General features: G+C 41.9%; 1 protein-coding gene across 1 annotated transcript in view; it reads right to left on the reverse strand.

The window, feature by feature from the left end:
* SCD5 (stearoyl-CoA desaturase 5) overlaps nt 1-20,174 on the reverse strand; it is a 155,359-nt gene that overhangs the window by 44,380 nt on the left and 90,805 nt on the right. The window contains exon 2 of the mRNA XM_054582334.1: nt 15,404-15,534. Coding sequence (XP_054438309.1) covers nt 15,404-15,534 — 131 coding nt within the window. The remainder of the gene's footprint in view (nt 1-15,403; nt 15,535-20,174) is intronic.

The raw sequence follows: 20,174 nt of genomic DNA on the forward strand, positions 1-20,174 counted from the left end.
AGATGGGGAAACAAAGTTTCTTTTTAAGTTTCTATACCCCTGAATCAAAACAACCCAGCTTCTGCTATCAGCTCCATATTAGGAAAAATTCTATGAAAAAGTAGATTCATTTAGTAATCAAGTTATATATCTTTCTATCACCCATTAGCACTAAGTCAACCAATCACACCTCAGCCTGTGTACAATGCCCCTGCTTAAACTCATCCTGTGTGTTGTGCCTTTATTACTTCACACACCATCACAGACATATCCCTAAACAGGATCCCCGCTGAGAGCCTAGAACTTTAAATTGATTACATGGTGATTTTTCTCCATAAGCACAGCCTTTGAGTATTATCTAGGACTTGAGCAAAGGTAATCAATCTCATAAATTCCACTAAAGCAGATTATGAAGCCACACTCTCGTCAGTACTTTTCCCCAACTTCCATTTAGGAGCAGAAGAAATTTGTCAGTCTAGTGCTCTAAATGGCCAGAGGGGAAACTGTCTTTTAAGGCCCACAACATTTCCTAGTTAGCAAGATGAAAGCCAAATGTAAAGAGTATTAAGCTTGTCTCATTCAACAGATCTGAGACCAGAGCTGATCAGCTCTCCTCTAGCCTAGCTGCAAAGGGATGTTTGCTTCTGACGCGACACCACAGTGCTTGCTCTCTCCCCTGATAAGGGAAAGTTTACCAGGCGGCCTCAGAACATAGTAAAAGGATGAAAAAGGTGAAGGAATTAAACAACAGTTGCAGCAGCAGCAGCAACAACAACAACAACAACAAAAACTCACAGATAGACACCAGTATGGTGATTACCAGAGGGAAAGCGGGTGGGGGAGGTAGAAGTGGATAAAGGGACGATAAATGGTAATGGAAGGAGACTTGACTTTGTGTGGTGAACACACAGTACAAATTATCAGATGATGTATTAGAATTGTACACCTCAAACCTGTATAATTTTATTAAATAATGTCACCCCAATAATTCAATAAAAAAATAAAAAATAAAAGAATATGGCAACTCAGGGTAAGAGAGAAAAAAAAACACAGCCAAAGGGAATTCCACTTGTAGTCATAACACATCTTTGTTTCCAGTCAACAGTGAAAGAGAAACTACGAGCACCAATGACAGGCATGTCAGCTTGAACAGGAAGGTTTTAGAGTAGAATGTGTGTGTCTTGTGAGTGAATGGCATCCTGTCTGGGAAGAGTCATTCTATCAAGGGCGGGGGGTGGGGTCAAAGAGAGAACGATAGTACTGTCTCTACTCTCTACCTTAAGGCTCATTTGAAGTAGACTTTCTCTCAGTCTCTGGGGTCTGTATATAATATCATCCTGTGGTTCAGATGTCAACATTGTACTTAATATTCAAATAGTGAAGAACATTCGGTGCTTTCCCCATTGTGGATACTGGGTCAGACTGATTTCCCCCCACATAACACTAACAATCTGTAAGAAGAACCAAGGAAGTCCCCGAAGGACCTGACAGCAGTCTACACCACATGGCAAACTGTAGCTTCCGGAGAACAAGTCCCAACTTGCTGCCCAGTCTTCACGTGGCCCTCAGCCTGGGGAGTTTTTAAAAGCTGGGTAAGTGTTAAAAAGCTAACTTTAGTGGTTTACAAAGTGTTTGCTGCCTCACTGGTGTGGCTCAGTTGGTTGGAGCGTTGTCCCATATGCCAAAAGCTTACAGGTTCAATTCCTGGTCAGGGCACATACCTAGGTTACAGGTTCAATGCCCAGTTAGGGAGCCTATGAAAGGCAAGCAGTCGAGGTTTCTCTCACATACTGGTGTTTCTTTCTTTCTCCCCCACTTCCTCTCTCTCTAAAAGCAATGAAAAAATGTCATCAGGTGACGATAAAAAAAAAAGTGTTTGCTGACACTTAAAAATTGTAAAAAAGGAAAGCAATGTTTCATATTTTATGAACTCTCTTACAATGAGAATGTATTTGAATAAAACTTTTATTTAAATTAAAATATTTTTAACACACATTTTAAAAATGGCTTGGGTAGTCCTCTTAGTAGACAAGTTGGCCTTCTGTGAATCTTCCCAGTTTGGGTTTTGGAGGGTTTTTTGGTCAGTGATATGACCATTGTTCTAGTCTCCTCAGCTAGATCTCCTTCACTGGATAAGTCAAAATTTCAGAAAAGAAAAGGCCTAGAAAACAATGACAGCCCAGTAGCAATGGACACACCTTGCTCCCAGATCTTGGTTTTTAAATAGCATTCCCCAGAAAAACGAGTTGGGACTCTGGTGAAATGGCTGATGCCAGGGCTAGGGCAGGAAAAGCACTAGAGGAACTGGCTTTGTTGGGCCAGAAAATAGGAATTGAAATGTGTCCAAAAAAAAAAAAAAACCAAAACAAAACAAAACAACCCACAGGAGTCCATTTGTATGGCCTTCCACCTAACAAACTGGGGTAATTTGATTAATAATTTGGGCCATTAAGATAAACAACAGTTATAGACTAAAATCTATTTAATAAGTAAGAATGTCTGAGCCCATAGCAAATACATATATATATACATGTATATGTGACATGACAATCAACAAATCTAGAAGAAATTATGGAGTTAGAAAATCATCATTCAGCAGGTGTCATGGGAATAACTGATTCAAGCAAGAAATACCAATGTATGCCAAAACTACTGGGTAAAATGTTGATGAAGAAAACATATTTACATAGGCTTACAGTATCTCAGCATAAATTCTTCATTAATTTCAAAAGGGAATATTGTAGTCTTACATTGAGAAACTGGGTAGACACCTCTTTAAACAAGTGATCAAAGTTCACAACACCAATAATATTACAAAGTGATAATCATGTGCCTCTTGTTTTATGCTCGGGACGCAAGATCATTAATGTAGCATTCCTGCCAAAAACGCACAATCTATGTACTTATGAGGAAATGTGAACAACCCAAAAATGAGGAGCATTCTACAAAATAACTGGTCTGTACATTTCAAAAATATCAATGTCATGAAATCAAAGAAAGATTGACAAACTATTCTAGATGAAACAAGAATAAAGAGACATTATAAACTGTAATGTAGGATCCTGAATTGGTTCTTGCACTAGGATCCTGGATATGGTATTGTATTAACATTAAGTTTTCTGATTTGGTACATGTACTGTGTTCATGTGAAATGTCTTTTCTATTAGAAAATACACACTGAAGCATTTAGGGATGAAGAGGCATGGTGTTTATAACAACACTCAAATGATTCAGAAAAAAATAACATAGAAGAATGTATACACATATGGAAAAAGACAATAAAGCAAATGAGGGAGTATGTTAACAATTAGTGAATCTGAGTGAAGGTATATAAGAGTTCTTTGTGGTATATTTGCAACATGTTGTACGTTTGAAGTTATTTAAAAATAAAGAGTTAAAACTAGAAAGAAAAATGTCAAGGACATCTTCCTCGAAAAATCTTAGATTTTCCCTTTCCACTCTCCTTGTTCAGGCTTTAATCAGTTGACGTGGATTCCTGTAATAGCCTTGTAAAGTCTCCTGCCCCTAGTCCTTTCCCACTCTGCAATGCATTTGGTATACTGAGACCGTACTCCCGAAATACCTATCATTCTTTTGCTTATTATCTGAAAACCTCTCCATTATTACTTTTCTCATCAAGTCTAAACACTCCTTCTTGGCAAAGAGCTTCAGTTGGCCTAATTATTCTTATCTTTCCCACTTTATTCTTTAATTTGACAAATATTTCCTGACTGTTCATATGTGCTAGGAGATAAAGAAGGAACAGGACAATCAAGGTTATATTCCCAAGGAATTTCATGGAAACCAACATAGAGTAAATGAAGTCAACATCAATTCAGACTGAGGTTGATGCTATGAAGAAAATGAGTATGTGGAATGACAATGGAGACATTGAGCAAGGCAAGGACTCTCTACTCATGTTAAAAAGGGTCGTGTAGGAGTGAGGCAGGATGAAGGGCATTGTCTCAGGTAGAGGGCTGGACTTGACACAGTCCAGGAACTAAGAGAAGTCCAGCATGTTTGGTGTATGGAGATAGGGCAAGAATGGCACAAGATGAAGTGGTATAATAAATATATCTGGTCTTAATCCCTGATGGTTCCTGGTACAGAACTTAAAAAGACATTGGAATTTCCTGAGTGATAGGAGTGTCTTTATTTTGCTAATAAGCCCCCTAGAAAGCATCAGGATCTGGGCAGGTCACTAGAAAAACCAACCATGTGATTAGAGAGCTGGCAATTTGGGAGGGGAAGGGAAGTAGAGACTGATGCCAATCACATGACCAGTGATTTAATCAATCACACCGGTGCAGTGAAAACTCTGGGCGCTGAGTCTTGGAGGAGCTTCCTGGCTGATGGGCACCGTAATGTTCAGGGAGGTTGGCGACCCTTACTCCCTGGAGAGAGGGCGAGGAAGCTCTGCATGAGGGATCCTCTCACACCCTGTCTGATGTGTTGGTCCTAATTTGTATCCTTTATAATAAAACTGTAATAGTAAGTATAACTTCCTTGAGTTCTGTGAGTCGTTCTTCCAAATTATTAAACCTGAAGGAATTGTGGGAACCTTTAAATTTGTAGCCGGTCAGTACGAGGTCCCAGTGGCATGGAGACCCTATTGTGGCTGGCATCTGAAGCAGGGGCAGTCACATAAGGGCAGGAGGACCACGGCTTTAACTTTTGGGATATGACACTCATTTGGGTGGTTAGTGTCAGAACTGCAGTGACATCCACCTGGAGTGAAAACTGCACTGGTGAGCAAAAGCCTGATCATGCAGGGCCTTCGAAGGCCACAATAAAGAGGTTGGATTTCATTCCAAATGCAACACTAAGCCACTGAAAGATTTTTATTCTTGTCAGATGGTGATATAACTTTCAATAAGCTTTGTCTGGCTGCAGTGTGGAAAGAGGCAAGTGCTAAAGGAGGAACAGCAGTTTATGAGGCTCTTTCAGTATCTAGGCAAGAAATGATCCCCATGGATTTGAGGATGGCAGAGATGAGAAGTGTGTAGGTTCAAGGTATAATTTAGCAGTAGAAAAGACTGACTAAAAGGCTGGATGAGGGATGATCAGGAAAATTAAGAAACAGTGAATGAGACAGATCTCTGGCAGGGAAAATTAGGAGAGAAGTACTTTCAGGGAAGAGGGGAGAGTCACAATTTCAGCATTGGCACATTGATTTTGAGAAGTGTGAGAGACCTCTAGTGAGAGAGTAGTGCAGGTACGTGGATTTGCAACACACCACACCCTGTCAGTATCCTCCTTCACTCAGACTGATTTTGTATGACGTAGGAACCCATACAGTGTGCCGTGATCATTCCTCTCTCTACACCTGTGTTCAAGCCTTTCCCTCCTCCTTCCCTTCCTTCTTCCTTACATATGCAAATCCTTTTTACCTTTCAAGTTTCAACTAAAAACTCTCTGCATTAGGCTTTAACCTAGTACCATATTCATATCTCTGCAGCTACAAGAGTCAGTATGAAGCTTTTGAGCAATTTAACTCCACATTGTTTTATGAAGGTCCCTATTTATTATACCTAATTCTAACCAGATCTATCAGATTGTAAGCTCCTCATGACAGGGCCATTTCTTGCGTTCCTTACAAGTGGTTTATGCACCTTTATATACAAAGAGAATTAACCAGCAGATTTACACAAAAAGCTATAGAAGAGTCAATAGGCCCTGACTGGTGTGGCTCAGTGGGTTGGGCGTTGTCCCACAAATTGAAAGTGGCAGGTTCGATATCCAGTCAGGGCACATGCCTGGGTTGTGGGCCAGGTCCTTGGTTGGAGGTGTGCAAGATGCAACCCACTGATGTTTCTCTCCCTCTCTTTCTCCGTCCTTTCACCTCCCTCTAAAAATAAATAAATAGCCCTAGCCGGTGTAGCTCAGTTGGTTGGGTGCTGTCCTGCAGGGGAAAGGGTCACTAGTTCCACTCCAGTCAGGGCACATGCCTGGGTTGCAGGCCCGGTCCCCAGTTGGAGCATGTATGAGAGGCTGCCAAATGATGTTTCTCTCTCTCTCTCATAGATGTTTCTCTATCTCTCTTTCTTTGTCTCTTCCCCTCTCTCTAAAAATAAATAAATAAAATAAATAAAATTATTTTAAAAATAAAAATAAATTTAAAAAATCTTTTTAAAAAAGAGTCAATGGAAGAGAAGAATAATCAGGTGTGTCTACCTTTTATATGTTTTTAAAAGCAATACTACAAATTTTGGACTTTGGTCAAGATGGAGGTGTAGGTAAATGCGTCTCGCGTACAAGGTACAGTTCTTGTACAACTATAGCAAAAAATACAACTAGAGGTCAAAATAAATATCACCCAGAATTGTCAGAAAATCGAGCTGTGTGGAAGTCCAACAAGCAAAGATTTAAAGAAGCAACATTCTCATCCAGACCAGTAGAAGGGGCAAATACATGGAGAAGCGTGGAGAGGTGGAGAGGTGCCAAGAAGGGAAACCGCAGTCCAACATCTATATGTGGTGGATAAAAATTTGGAGGGAAACCTCAGGACAAGGGATCTCAGCCCCAGACCAAACCATCCAGCCCAGGGTTCCAGCGTCAGGAAGATAAGTCCCAATAAGTTCTGTCTGTAAAAACCAATGGGGGCTGGGGTGGCGGAAAAAACTGGGATTCTCAAGAGACTCCTCTTAAAGGGCCCAAAAAGGACTTAGGGCTCACACAGGCCCATGTCCTCTGGGATTCAGCACCAGGGCAACAGCTGGAAGGGCACCAGTAGTGTATGAGGAGAAAGTGAAGTGACTGGCAACAGGGAGGGTGCAGGGAAACAGCTTCCCACTGGGCAAAACTCCAGAGGCCAGGTAGTGGCACTGTCCCCTCTCTGAGGCCTCCCCCACACAGAGCCACAGAGGGGTGACACAAGTTGCCTCACCCTGGCAATTACCTAAGGCTGCGTGCCCCATCCAACTTACAGGTGCACTTTTCTACAATAGGTCACACTACTAAGACAGGGAGTCAAAGCAGCTCTACCTACTACACAGAAACAAACACAAGGAGGCTGCCAAAATGAGGAGACAAAGAAATACGGCCCAAATGAAAGAAGAGAACAAAACTCCAGAAAAGGAACTAAACAAAATGGAGATAAACAACCTATCAGATGCACAGTTCAAAACACTGGTTAACAGGGTGCTCCAGAAAATCTACAGAGAACCAACAGTGGAGGGAATGAAGCGGAGAATCAAATCAATGATTTGAAACACAAGGAAGGAAAAAGCATTGAATCAGGATAGCAGGAAGAAAAAATAATTTTAAAAAAATGAGAATAGGCTGAGGAACCTCTGGGACATCTTTAAACATATCAACATCTGAATCATAGGGATGCCAGAAGGAGAAGAGGAAGAGCAAGAAATTGAAAACTTATTTGAAGAAATAATGAAAGAAAACTTCCCCAGTCTGACAAAAGCAATAGACATACAAGTCCAGGAAGCTCAGAGAGTCCCAAGGAAGTTGGACCAAATGAAGAACACACCAAGAAACATCATATTTAAACTGCCCAAGATTAACGATTAAATAAGAAGAGAATCTTAAAAGCAGTGAGAGAAAAGGAGACAGTTACCTACAAAGGAGTTCCGATAAGACTATCAGCTGATTCCTCAAAAGAAACCTTCCAGGCAAGAAGGGGCTGGAAGGAAGTGTTCAAAGTGATGAAAAGCAAGGACCTATATTCAAGATTACTCTATCCTGCAAAGCTATCATTTAGAATGGAAGGGAAGTCAAAGTGCTTCTCAGACAAGGTTAAACTAAAGGAGTTCACCATCACCAAACCATTATTATATGAAATGCTAAAGGGAACTATATTTTAAAAAAAGATCAAAATGATGAACACTACAATGGCAATAAATTCGCATCTATCAATAACTGAACCCAAATAGCAAACTAAGCAAACAAGCAGAACAGGAACAGAATCATAGATACGGAGATCATTTGGAGGGTTATCAGTTTGGGGGGTGGGAGGAGGAGAATGGGGGAAAGGTGCAGGGATTAAGAAGCACAAATTGGTAGGCACAAAATAGACAGGGTGATGTTAAGAACAGTATATGTAAGAGAGTAGCCAAAGAACTTATATGTATGACCCATAGACATGAACTAAGTGGGGGCGGGTGTTGCGGGAGGGAATGGCGGTACTGGGTGGAGAGGGGCAAAGGGGTAAAAATTGGGACAACAGTAACAGCATAATCAATAAAGTGTATATACAAATATATAATATTTATGTATATATATTTAAAAGACTACAAGTTTCCTGCAGCATATGAAATTCTGTGAATTTTACCATTAATTAAAATGGTTGATTCAATGAATCCTATAGCTATTGTATCTCTGTAACTTAATAAAAGCATGTAAAATAGCATTCCGCATTCCTGAATCACTTCTGTGACAAGACCTCTGGTTGGTGCTAGTAGGAACTAGCCAGGATGACAGAAAAGCTTGAACTCTGATAAACAAGGACCAGAGAAGAAAAACAGCTCAAGTGCTCACCTGTGTGGCTCAGCTGGTTGGGTGCTGACTTGCAAAGCAAAACATAGCTGGTTGCAAGTCTGGTACCCAGTTGGGTCACAAAAGAGGGGAACCAATTGATACTTCTCTTCCTCTCTTTCTCCCTCCCTTTCCCTCTTTCTTAAAAATAGATAAATAAAATCTTTTAAAAAAGAAAAAGAAACACAGCTCTATATCTAATGGGGGAAGGGGGAAGAGGAGGAAGAGAAGAAAGAGGAGGAGGACAGGGAAGAGGGGGAGAAGAGGAAAGAGGGGAAGGGAGGTAACTAATGGAGGCTCCAATGTACCTGATGGATCTAGTAGTTTTCTTTAGTGTCTTAATTAATGACTGGGAACAAGGTGTGCACATTTGGTGAATAACACTGTTGGTTGGTACCAAATTAAGAGCTGCTGCAGACATCTTTGAGAATAGAGAAATAACACAGATGTATCTAAAGAGGTTAGAAATATGAATAGAAATTATCACAATGAAGTTTGATTTAGGAAAAATGCAAATGAAGGCAGCTGGGAAAGAAATCATCCAAAATGCACAATAATCAGTGGGCTGGAAAACCTAGAAAGCAGCAACGTAACAGTGTTCTGGCAGGAAAGCAATGGGAAAATAAGCAGTGACAACTGCTATTGCAGCCCAAATGGTTGGTGACAGGTACAGGGAAAAATAGCTTGCCAGGGAATTTCACTGCAACACAGGCTCCTTCCTTCAACCCTCATAAACATGTTTGGAGACAATGTGAGAAAATAAAACAAAAATAAGCGCAGGCATTTGGGCCTTAGTTTCTTTAGTCGTTAGAAAAGGGATGAGACCTGGCTTCTCATGTCGCCCAGCTCCAACCTTCTGTGGTTCTATAAAAGGAAGAGATTGGCAGGGGAGAGAGCAGGGTTAAAGGGGTGTCCTGTCTGGGCACTTCTGAAGATCTTCTTTATGAAATGAAGGCAGAATGAGACATTTAACTTGAAAATATTTCAGAATAGCTTCCAAATTAATATGACTACATGCAGAATTCATCTTAAACAAGTGGACCTTACTTTCAGTATAGATGTGGGGCCATATTAACATATAAAATCTGGTAGCTATTTGTTTACAAAAAATCCTCTACTTTATCATGTATTTCTTTAAGTAAAAACTCTGTGTGCCTTTAAAGTATATATATTTTTTGTTTACTAAAATTTAATCATCTTGAAATGCTAAGGGAATACAACTGTTGTACAAAGAGTGTAACATCTGCCTAGTTTCTGCTATATTTGTGGAGGGTAACATGAGAGACAGACCAGCCCTACGAGTTGGTGTGCCCGTGTACAGAATGACTCTCTCCTTGCAGGCCACCTCCAGCTATCACCTCTTCATTCCTTTGAGGTGATTTCACTCATCTCACCTGCTTTCACTGACCTACATTCACAACAAAGGAGAAAGTAAGGCATTTTAGGAGGCTGGGGCCATGACAATCTCTACCCTAACAGGTATGTTTTTATTAGCGAAAAGTGTAGTTAATCCTGCCAGGTAAACAGAGAGAAAATGCCAAAGTACTGTGTGTCTCCTGCAGCAGCCTCCGGAGAGTTTCTCTCTCTCTCTCTCTCTCTCTCTCTCTCTCTCTCTCTCTCTGTCCCCTCCCCCTGCCCTTCCACATACCTCCCACCTCCACCCACTCTTCTGTCAGAGTCTCCACCAATACTGCCAATACTGGAGTGACAGAGCAGTATGTATATAACAATAATGCTGTAATGAACCCATAAATCATAATGATCTTGAACAGAGAAGTTGCTCAAAGATGGCCAAGCTATTTGTTTTTTCCCATTGACTTCCAAAGGTGCCAGGAGGGCAAAATGCTCTGGAAGGGGACACTGTGAGGCTTGGCATGTAAGCTCTCTTCCCAAACCACACCAGGAAGGCTTCCCAGGGCTTCCAGGTCAGGGCCACTTCTCCTGCTGCCTGTTTACACAGAAGGAATCCACCCATGCTGAAAAGAGGAGGGCGAACCTGGTTATGCCGAAAAAAAGGCTGTACCTCTGAAGCTTAGGCTCATGGTTAGGAAAGGTGGCAAATACTGAAACATAATGCCTGCAGTGAGGGCTGGAATCTGCACAGACCACCCCGTAAGGTTATGGATTCTCGAGCCTGCAGTAGTGTTCCATCTGATGTTTCGTTCTCCTAACCAATGCCTACTACAGGCTGTTGCTAACACCCCAGCTGTCCTCAACAGCACGGCCTAATGGTCAAGTCTCCCTGCTGGACACGCACACCCAAAGAGACCCAGCAGTGGGGGCTGCTCTGTGAGCCTGTATCTAGCACGGAAACCTCTGGCCTCTCATGACTGCTCTGGGGCTTCCTTGTGCCCCTGGAATATATTAGGTCATGTCACCCCCCTGACTGAAACCTTGCAGCGCTTCCCCATGGCTTTAAAAAAATACCCAAATTCCTTGCTATGCCTCACAGTCCTGCACTGGTGTGCCCCTGTTCCCCTCCCTGGCCTCTTCCATGACCATCTCCCACGCTCACGTGGACCAGCCATACTGGCCATTCTTGTCTTCCTTGAACTCACCATCCTTGTTCCCACTTTGCTTTGGCTCCTCTTTTCATCTGGAATGCTCTTCCCTGACCTGTTCTCCTCCTCTGGTCTCCGCTCTAATGTCATCTGCTCAGTTAGGTCTTCTCTGATGATTCTCTCTAAAGAAGCTGTCTCTCTTTTACCCTTCATCATGTTACCATGTTTAAATTCTTCATGAGAACATGAGAACATGAAGAATTTAGGCTCCTGTATAATAACAAGAGATTTTCAATGGAAAGAACGGAAGGCCTTATGCTTGCTTATTGATTCACTCTCTCTCCCCCTGCAATATTTGGGTACACATTATGAGGACAGGGACTGTGTCTGTCTCCTTCTCCAGGGCAAGCAACAACATTTAGCATGTGTGTATTTATTTGCAAAATGAAAGAATAAATGCACACCCTGATGCTGGGACGAGGAGTTAGAGCATCAGTGAAAGGGCGTCCTCTGGAGTCAAGCTGCCTACACTTGGATCCCCCTTCTGTCACTTAAATCTGTATGTCCTTGGTCAGGTTACATAGCCTCTTTCAATTTTATTGATATTGCCTGTCATATAAGGACAACAACAGTATCCACTTGGTAGAGTATTACCAGATAGCTAACGTATCTAGTGAAATGCTGGCCGGTGGTTCGCACTCAACAACTGTTATTGTTTTTATTGTTAAATACCTGCCACGGTTCATGGTCCATGACCATGTTATTTACCTGACATATTCACCAGTCACACTGTAACTTCCACTTTCTGGTCTGACATGCAAAGAGCTTGGAGGTAGTCACTCCTATCCTGGCAACAAGGGGAAAAAAAAGCCAGACTGAAAATCAACAACTCTCAGATCCATCTGAGAAATGAGGTCACAGGCAAGCTGCTGTCCCCAAAACTAGAGAAACAGACAGACAGTATAGGGAATTGCAGCCTATTACAAGCAGAGGCCCAGGAGCAAAAGCCTAAATGGGTAGGGATACTTTTAAACTCTAAGTGATGAATTACTTTAATTGATGAGTTACTGTGGACAAGCTTGAGAGTAAGAAACTCCTAGAGCGCTCAATCGCAGTGGGCTCCGCACATTCAGGAATGTTACCTCCAGGGGCCCTACCAAGTTCTCAGCATGAATAGCTGGGAAAATCCCCTTGCTCTTCTAGCAAGAAAAGGAAAGAAGTAACCATTTTGAAACGGGAGCTCTGCGTACAGCTCTCTTTTCCTTAGCAAGATCTGTCCTCAAGAGAAACTGTTTTACCAGTGCCTATCAACTGGGTTTTACCAACGCCTGACTGACTGTGGGAAGGCTCACCACCAAGTCTGAAACCTAATCATGGGAATAGGGAGCACTCGCCTGTTATCTCCACATCAACAGGGCTCCTGAATAATAACAAGAGATTTTCAATGGAAAGAACTGAAGGCCTTAATCCCTATTTAAGAAGAAGTCTCTAGGAAAACCCAGAGACAATAGCAGAGAGACATCTTTTCATAGTAAAAGTACCTCCACCTTTCCCACTACCGCCCCCTGCACATCACATGCATCCTCTACAAAATAAAGAGAAAAGGGAATTTCAAATGTTTCAGTCCTAATTTTTAGAACATTGTTTTTGATGATCAAGATCTTGTTTGAAGCATCTAGCAAAAGTCCTCATGATCCTCAGGGCTTTTTGTCCATTGTGGCCAAAGGCATGACCATTCTGATGGAAGAAAGCAGACAAGAACCTTTGAAACTATCTTTAAACACCCAGAGGGACATCTAAGGGAAACTAAATCAATGACTTTACATTAAGTCAGGGATATAGGTCAATACCCTAGACTGGCAGATCACAGCACATTTTTACATTCCCAGGTGGTTTTCTTCCTAAAGATAAATGGTCTGGGTCAACTGCACTATTTCCTTCTGACAGTTATACATTATATGGGAGCTGGCCCTATTCTGACCTTACCTTCTAAGTGACATTGTTTTAAAACCCCAGGCCCACAGAGCACTGACATTTCCACTGCGAAACTGTGGGGATTCTAATATGCCACTAGACAGAAGGTTCCATGAAGGCAAGTATTGTGACTGTGTTTGGTAATCATTAAACCCAGTGTGCTTTTAGTTCAGTGCCTGCCACACAGCAGGGGCTCAATACTTATCTGTGGCCCTGGAAGATGTAGGCATAGTTCAAATTTGACAATTCCTAAAAATGCTTTTTGAAACTATTGATTCATTTAACAAACAATCATTGAGTGTTTTCTATATGAGAGGCACTAAAATACAGACATGAATCAGATGATGTGCTCATTCTAATAAAGAAGAGGGGGAATGATATTCACTGAGTGCCTCTGGGTACTTCACAGTCTGAGTACTTTTTATTTCCTATTTCATCCTCCCAACAACTCTGTGAGGTAAGTATTATTGCCCTCCCCGCTTTGCACATGAAGGAACAGAAACTTGCACAAAGGCCCATATTTAGCAAATGGCAGGGCCAAGAATTTATTCCAGGACCCGTGTCCACAATGTACTTTTCTCACCAAAGTAAATTTAAAATCACCATGTGATGTTCTGTTATGGGATATTTTGTAAAGGAAACATAGGTTCTCAAAAATTGAGTTACAAACAAATAATTTCACTGGGAAAAAAGGTTTATGCTCTCAATTTCAAGTTATTGATGTTGGAAAAAAATTTCAATAATAGAGGTGCTTTATAACCATACAAGTATGTAATTGGAGGCTAAAAGTAATAAATTGCTTGAACAAAGTAAATGAAAATTACTGAGTTAATCCTAAATAGCATACAAGACCTAAGTTAATGAGTTTCTAAATTCTCATTATCGTAGTTTCTTGTTAAGATAAACAAAGTGCAACACTGAACTAAGATGGCTGAAGTCAAAATAAAGTGCAGTCTAGTTCACATCACCAGTGATGAACAAAACATGCGACCAAGAAGCTGCCAACTACTCCTTTGTGCACAGCAGCTTCTCCCCTAGGACCCTGTTTCTAATTCCCGACTACACTTGAATTATAATCAGTAGGTATTCAGAATATGAATTGTGTTCTCTAAGGGATCTATTGTTAGGTTGTATTTGCTTTATGAATACTCAGACTGTAGGAGGGAAGCCTGAAACAGGCATTTGAATTCTTAGACACAAGAGGAGCTTAGAAAAATGCTTAGGACCAGGCTGTCTTGTAGGGATGGGAGGCTCATTGCAGAAGTGGTCACGCGACTTGCTTGTCTGAGGGTCACAGAGGGGATCCTGGGTCACTTGTTTCCTTTGACCCTAAAGCACGTTTGGGAATTGCTGTTTCTTCCCAATGGGTGAAAATTCACAGGGTCTGGAATCATTTGCACTCATATATGGTCAAAAACTTTGAAAACAAGTTGTTCCCACTCACCCTGCCTGGGAAAACAGAGATCCATGATCAATCCAAAAACCCAGCAGCTCAGAAAGCGACCAAGGTGGTGGGAAATGGTCTAGGACTGGAACAGCCCTAAAAAATATAGCCCAGTGCTGGTGAAGCGGGGACTCCCTTTTACATTTTTATAGTGCCTTTCAATTTCTAATTGTTTCACAACTCTGGGAGTGAGGTCACCTCTGTATTTTTACAAATAAAAAAATTGGAGCCCTGGCTGGTGTGGCTCAGTGAATTGAGTGTTGGCCTGAGAACCAAGGGGTCGCCGGTTCGATTCTCAGTCAGGGCACATGCTTCGGTCGTGGGCCGGGTCCCCACTGGGGGGCATGCGAGAGGTGGCCACACACTGACGTTTCTCTCCCTCTCTTTCTCCTTCCCTTCCCCTCTGTCTAAAAATAAATAAATAAAATATTTTTTAAAAACAAAGATAAAAAAACTGGAGATGAGTAAGCGATTCACAGCTAGCAACCGTCAGACTCGAATCCTGAGTCTTCCAACTCCATACTGAATAGGCTTTCCACAGCGAACTTAGAGGGTGACCTCAGGAATGTGTATTGTAGGAGTGATGGCTTTGTATCAGACCTGCATTTGCCTATCCGAGGTGCTCATTTTTTAAGTCATATAATTTGAATACATTCTTTAACTTCATTAAGCCTTAGTTTCCTCATCTGTGAAATGGGAGCATATGTAACACCTAACCCATGCGGTTAGTGCAAGGATCAAATGCAATAAGCATACAGCATACTCAGCACCAAACTTGGCTCCTATTAGAGCTGGACAAATGTGGAGGGTTTCAGGGCACAATGAGGGCATGAATTCTGGAAGGAGCAATCTCCTTTCCTCCTCTATAGTTCTGCGTGCCTTGAGCCATGAAGTACGCAGGTGACATTTTATAGTATGTAAAGCTGCAAGGAAATAAAATGTGGGACAGGCAGGGGGCGTTTGAAGCCTGAGCACGGAGCCTAGAATGTCTGTGGAGGAATGTCCACTCCATTCCTACCTGGAAAGCCATGGAGTTGGCAACAGCCAGAAATATCCTCAAAGGCAGCTTGGCCTTATAGGACCTGTGGCTCCACAAGCGATGGGCGCCAGCTGTCACACCCAGAGCAGTCAGGAGGAAGCAGAAGTAGGCTGCAAGACACAAGCAGGGAGAATGTCAGCAGATGTCATCAAGCTTTTAAACACACCCATGCCTTTTTCCTCCTGAATAGGGACCCATATGAAATGGTGTCAGGGGAAGAATCTGCAATGTGAAGAATCAGTAACTTGGGGAAAATGCACTTTTTATTGATTTGTAGATTTCCAGTATCAGACAGAAGTGGAGAGAACTTTCCCAAGAAACTGTGACCTTTGAACATCATTTTTTCTATATCAAACAAATCTTTTATTTGCTAAGGTTTCTTGCCAGTCTTGATGCAAAAATCACAACTATATTAGTGTGCATTTATAATTCAGTCTTACACATCCACTCTCAGTGTGGCTGAGATTGATCTCTCTGTTGCCTCTTAATTGGCACCCATGCCATGATGAATTATATGAAGATCATATTTCCAAGTGGCAGTGCCCATTATTATGGCTCCACAGACCCTGATTTAGAGGAAATCAGGCCAGATCAAAAAGCAAAGAAGTCTGGCTCAGGACCAGTAAGAAAAAAACTGACATCAGGGACAACTGAGATTGTCTTCTAGAGATGCTCACTTAAACCATTACTATGACCTCGGCTGGCTGGCAAAGATGGCCAGATGAGGAATTTTTTAAAAGCCAACCTGCAGTGGAGCTTATTATTATCTGTAACCCTAACAACCTATGTTACTATATCATTTTACTCATTTTACAGTTGGGGGAATGGATCTCTGAGAGTTGAATCCTACATATAAATCCAAGTTAGCCTGATTCTAAAGTCTCTGCCAGAGACCCCATGCCCCCCACAGGTGGTAGTGGTGGTTTGCTCTGTGTATGGAGACTTGGGAGGAGTTCTATGTGTATCGTGGGAGGTGGGCCCAAAAAATCATGATTCCTGAAGTTATTACAACTACCATAGTGATTCTCAAGCAATATGCCTATATGATGCTAAAGGTCTTCCTTGGATTGTCTTATTAAAACACATCAAACAATCCCATTGGGTTTGTGTTATTATTAGCCCCATTCTACAGATGAGAAAACAGAGGCTTGAAGAAGTTAACTAATTTCTGAATGTCACAAAGCCAAGGGGTGTCTTTGCTAAGAGTCAAGCCCAAATCTGTCTGAACCAAGAACTGAGTTCCTGCCCTTTACACACCCTTTTGCTTCTGGGAGATATCAGGTAGGTTTTATCTTCACTTTCCTACACCCCACTACCATTCTTAATATTGGATCCCAATCTAAATTTAGAAGTGAGCTGCTTCTTTACTGGGTGGTAGAGCCCTAAACCAGGCTATAAGTAGGTAGAATGAGGCAGTTTATTCTACACCATTCCTTCTAGCAATTAGCATACTCAGGGCCCTCCATAAAGAACTGCCAAAGAACAGTGATCAGCTAACAGTGTGTACATCCCCGAGCAACTGTGAATGGTCCCAGATCAGGACGAGCTCCCTACAGGAAGCCCACTGTAGTACGTCCTTGGAAGAATTACTACGGTACCTTCAGTCTCACTACACACATTTAAAGGAAGCACAATATTACTTCCAAAAGCCACGTCTGACTGATCTTGATCTCAATCCAAGATCAAGACCTAGGAGCCCATGAGTTTAAACACACTAAGATAAGCCTCTGAATGCACATGGTTTTCATAAACCTGACAGATCATTCTTCACCTGAAAGGTTAAAAACAAAATTCAACAATCTGCTCAGAAGTCATAGAAAGTGGCAGTAAAGGAAAAGCTCTGGCCTGTTTTGTTAATATACTTTAACCTTGGTCCTAGACCCATGAACTGGGCAACAACTTTCCATGTCATCCTTGGCCTTCATATCTCTATCAGTAATTTTTTCTCAGTTGTCAAGTAGTTAGGGAACAAGTGAAATCATTGCTGGCAAAATTCAGTGTAACCTTGTTTTACCAGTGGTCTAAGACACTGGACCTTGGGTGCAATGAAATGAACACTAAGACTCCATGAAAACTATTGGCCAAAAAAAAAATTCCTCCAATCCACAGTTTCTGGGTAGGGTCTCACTACAGATGCTGGCAGTGTCTTCTCCTTTTTGGAATTTTGACTATTTCAGGGATCACTTACATGGTTGGTCTGTCCATGCCTTGGGGGCGGGGGGAGGGGCACTGACAAATGGGCTTGAGTTGGGGCCTGTACCGAGCAGTAGTTTTTCATGGCCCTTCTTCTGGCCTGGCTTAGTACCCCATCTTCCTGGCATTGAGACTAAGGACCTGACCCAACTCTTCTTTCTCTTCTGGCTGAAAAACTAAAGGTCACATACAGAGACACAATTGTAAGTAAGGAAGGAGGCCAAGAAAGGGAGACACAAAGGTGATAGAAATGTCAGCAAGAGCATCAGTGAGAGCTGTGTGGCTGGAGCCACTGGCTGCAGGTCCTGGAGCTCTGTAGTTCTTCTTTTGACCCTGTGAGCCTCCCCAGTAGTTCTCCTAGTTATGTGAAACAATAAATTCTCTTTTCTTATATAAGCTCATTGGCACTGGATTTCTGATACTAAAATTCTGCAGAACTTCTAAGGAAGAAAACAACCTTTGGGTCATAGCCAAAATGAGGATTAACTGCAAAAGCCTTGGTTTGGATATAAGAATTTATCAGCTGTTCCATTAATAGGACTCAGTTCTCCAACTTTGATAAAGCTAATTTGAGAGGTTCCTAATCTCTCTTCTACGATCTTTGTGAAGATTAACATCCAAACTAATTTTTGATAAATGCTGGCCAACTGGTTCTGGGGTAGTAAAGTATTCAGATACAGAACCGATAACTTTGAAAAATAAAAAGGAACAATTAGTAGTGTCAATAACTCACAGAGAAAGGAGCTAGATCAATAGAAACCAGATTCACAAAATTACAGAACAGTGGGCAAGTACAGATGGTCCCTGACTGGCCATGGTTTGACTTAACAATTTTTAGACCTTATGATGATGCAAAACCAACATGCACTCAGTAGAAACTGTACTTTAAATTTTGATCTTTTCTTGCATTCATAATATGTGGTACGATACTCCCTCATGATGCTGGGCAGAGGCAATGAGCCAAGGCTCCCAGTCAGGCATGTGATCACAGATCACAAGGAAAAACACTCAACACAGTGCACTGGGCTGCCAGTAGCTTTTGGATTTTTGTTTTCGTTTTTGTACCCCATCAAGTCTACACAATACCCATCTTGTGTCTCCTGTTTCTGGTGAGAAGAGAAAGGCAATTACTTTTGAGATGAAACTCAAGATATTTGCCCAACTGCAGGCTACTCTAAGTGTTCTGAGTACATTTAAGATAGGCTAGGCTAAGCTATGATGTCCAGTAGGTTAGATGTATTAAATTTTCACTTAACAATATTTTTAACTTACAAAGGATTTATTGGGTTGTAACCCCATCTTAAGTCAACAAACATCTGTATATTGGTCTGAATGAAAACAAGTCACCAATTCAGGTTAGCTGAAGCCAAAAAAAAAAAGTATTATAAAGATATTGAGTAATTTACAAAACTCATGGGAGGGTTCCAGGACAGTTTTGGTACAGCTACCAAGATGGCCCCAAAGCGCCCCACTTCCTGGTATTCATGGTCTTATGTAATCTCCTTCCCTTGAATAACTTCCTTCTAACCAAAAGAATATAGCCATGCTGACTTCCAGCCAAGATGAAGTCATAGGTAGACTATGCTTTGCTTCCTTGCACAACCAAAAGAAGGACAACAATCAATTTAAAAAAATAAACCCAACCAAAACTGTGAGAAATTCGAACTGTATGGAATTCCAATGACAAGGAATTAAAGAAGAAGCATTCATCCAGACTGGTGGGCAGGGCAGAGATGGGCAGCTGGGGTGGAGAGGACCCACAGCAAGGCTGCACCTGGAGGACCGGGTGGGCCCACATTCACATGCAGATAAATGGGAGGAACAACAGGGAAGCGAGACAGACTGCGCAACCCAGGGCTCCAGCATGGGGAAATAAAGCCTCAAAATGTCTGGCTGTAAAAACCTGTAGGGGTTGCAGCAGTGGGAGAAACTCACAGTCTCACAAGAGAGTCCATAGGAGGGACCCACATAGCCCTAGAATGTACACACACCCACCTACCAGCAAGCACCAGAAGGGTCCAATTAACTTGCAGGTAGCAAGGGAAGTGACTGAAAGCAGGGTGAGAGCCAGCAAGTGGCATTGTTCCCTTTCTGACCCCTCCCCCACACAGAGCACCATAACACAGTGAAGTGGGTTGCCCAGCCCTGGTGATTACACAAGGCTCGGCCCCTTACAAAGTAACAGGTGCACTGAGACAAAGAAATATGGCCCAAATGAAAGAACAGATCAAAACACCAAAAAAAGAACTAAGTGACGAAGAGATAGCAAACCTATCAGATGCAGAGTTCAAAACACTGGTAATCAGGGTGCTCACAGAAATGATTGAGTATGGCTGTCAAATGAAGGAAGATTCGAAGGCTATACAAAATGAAATAAAGCAAACTATACAGGGAACCAACATTGAAGGGAAGGAAATCGGGACTCAAATCAACACTTGCAACAAAAGAAGAAATAAACAGTCAACCAGAACAGAATAAAGAAACAAGAATTCAAAAAAATGAGGAGAGGCTTAGGAACCTCTGGGACAACTTTAAATGTTCCAACATCCGAATCATA

This window comes from Pteronotus mesoamericanus, unplaced genomic scaffold (genome assembly GCF_021234165.1).
Source record: "Pteronotus mesoamericanus isolate MK-2021 breed Mesoamerican mustached bat unplaced genomic scaffold, CSHL_Meso_final contig_69, whole genome shotgun sequence".
Lineage (NCBI taxonomy): Eukaryota > Metazoa > Chordata > Mammalia > Chiroptera > Mormoopidae > Pteronotus > Pteronotus mesoamericanus.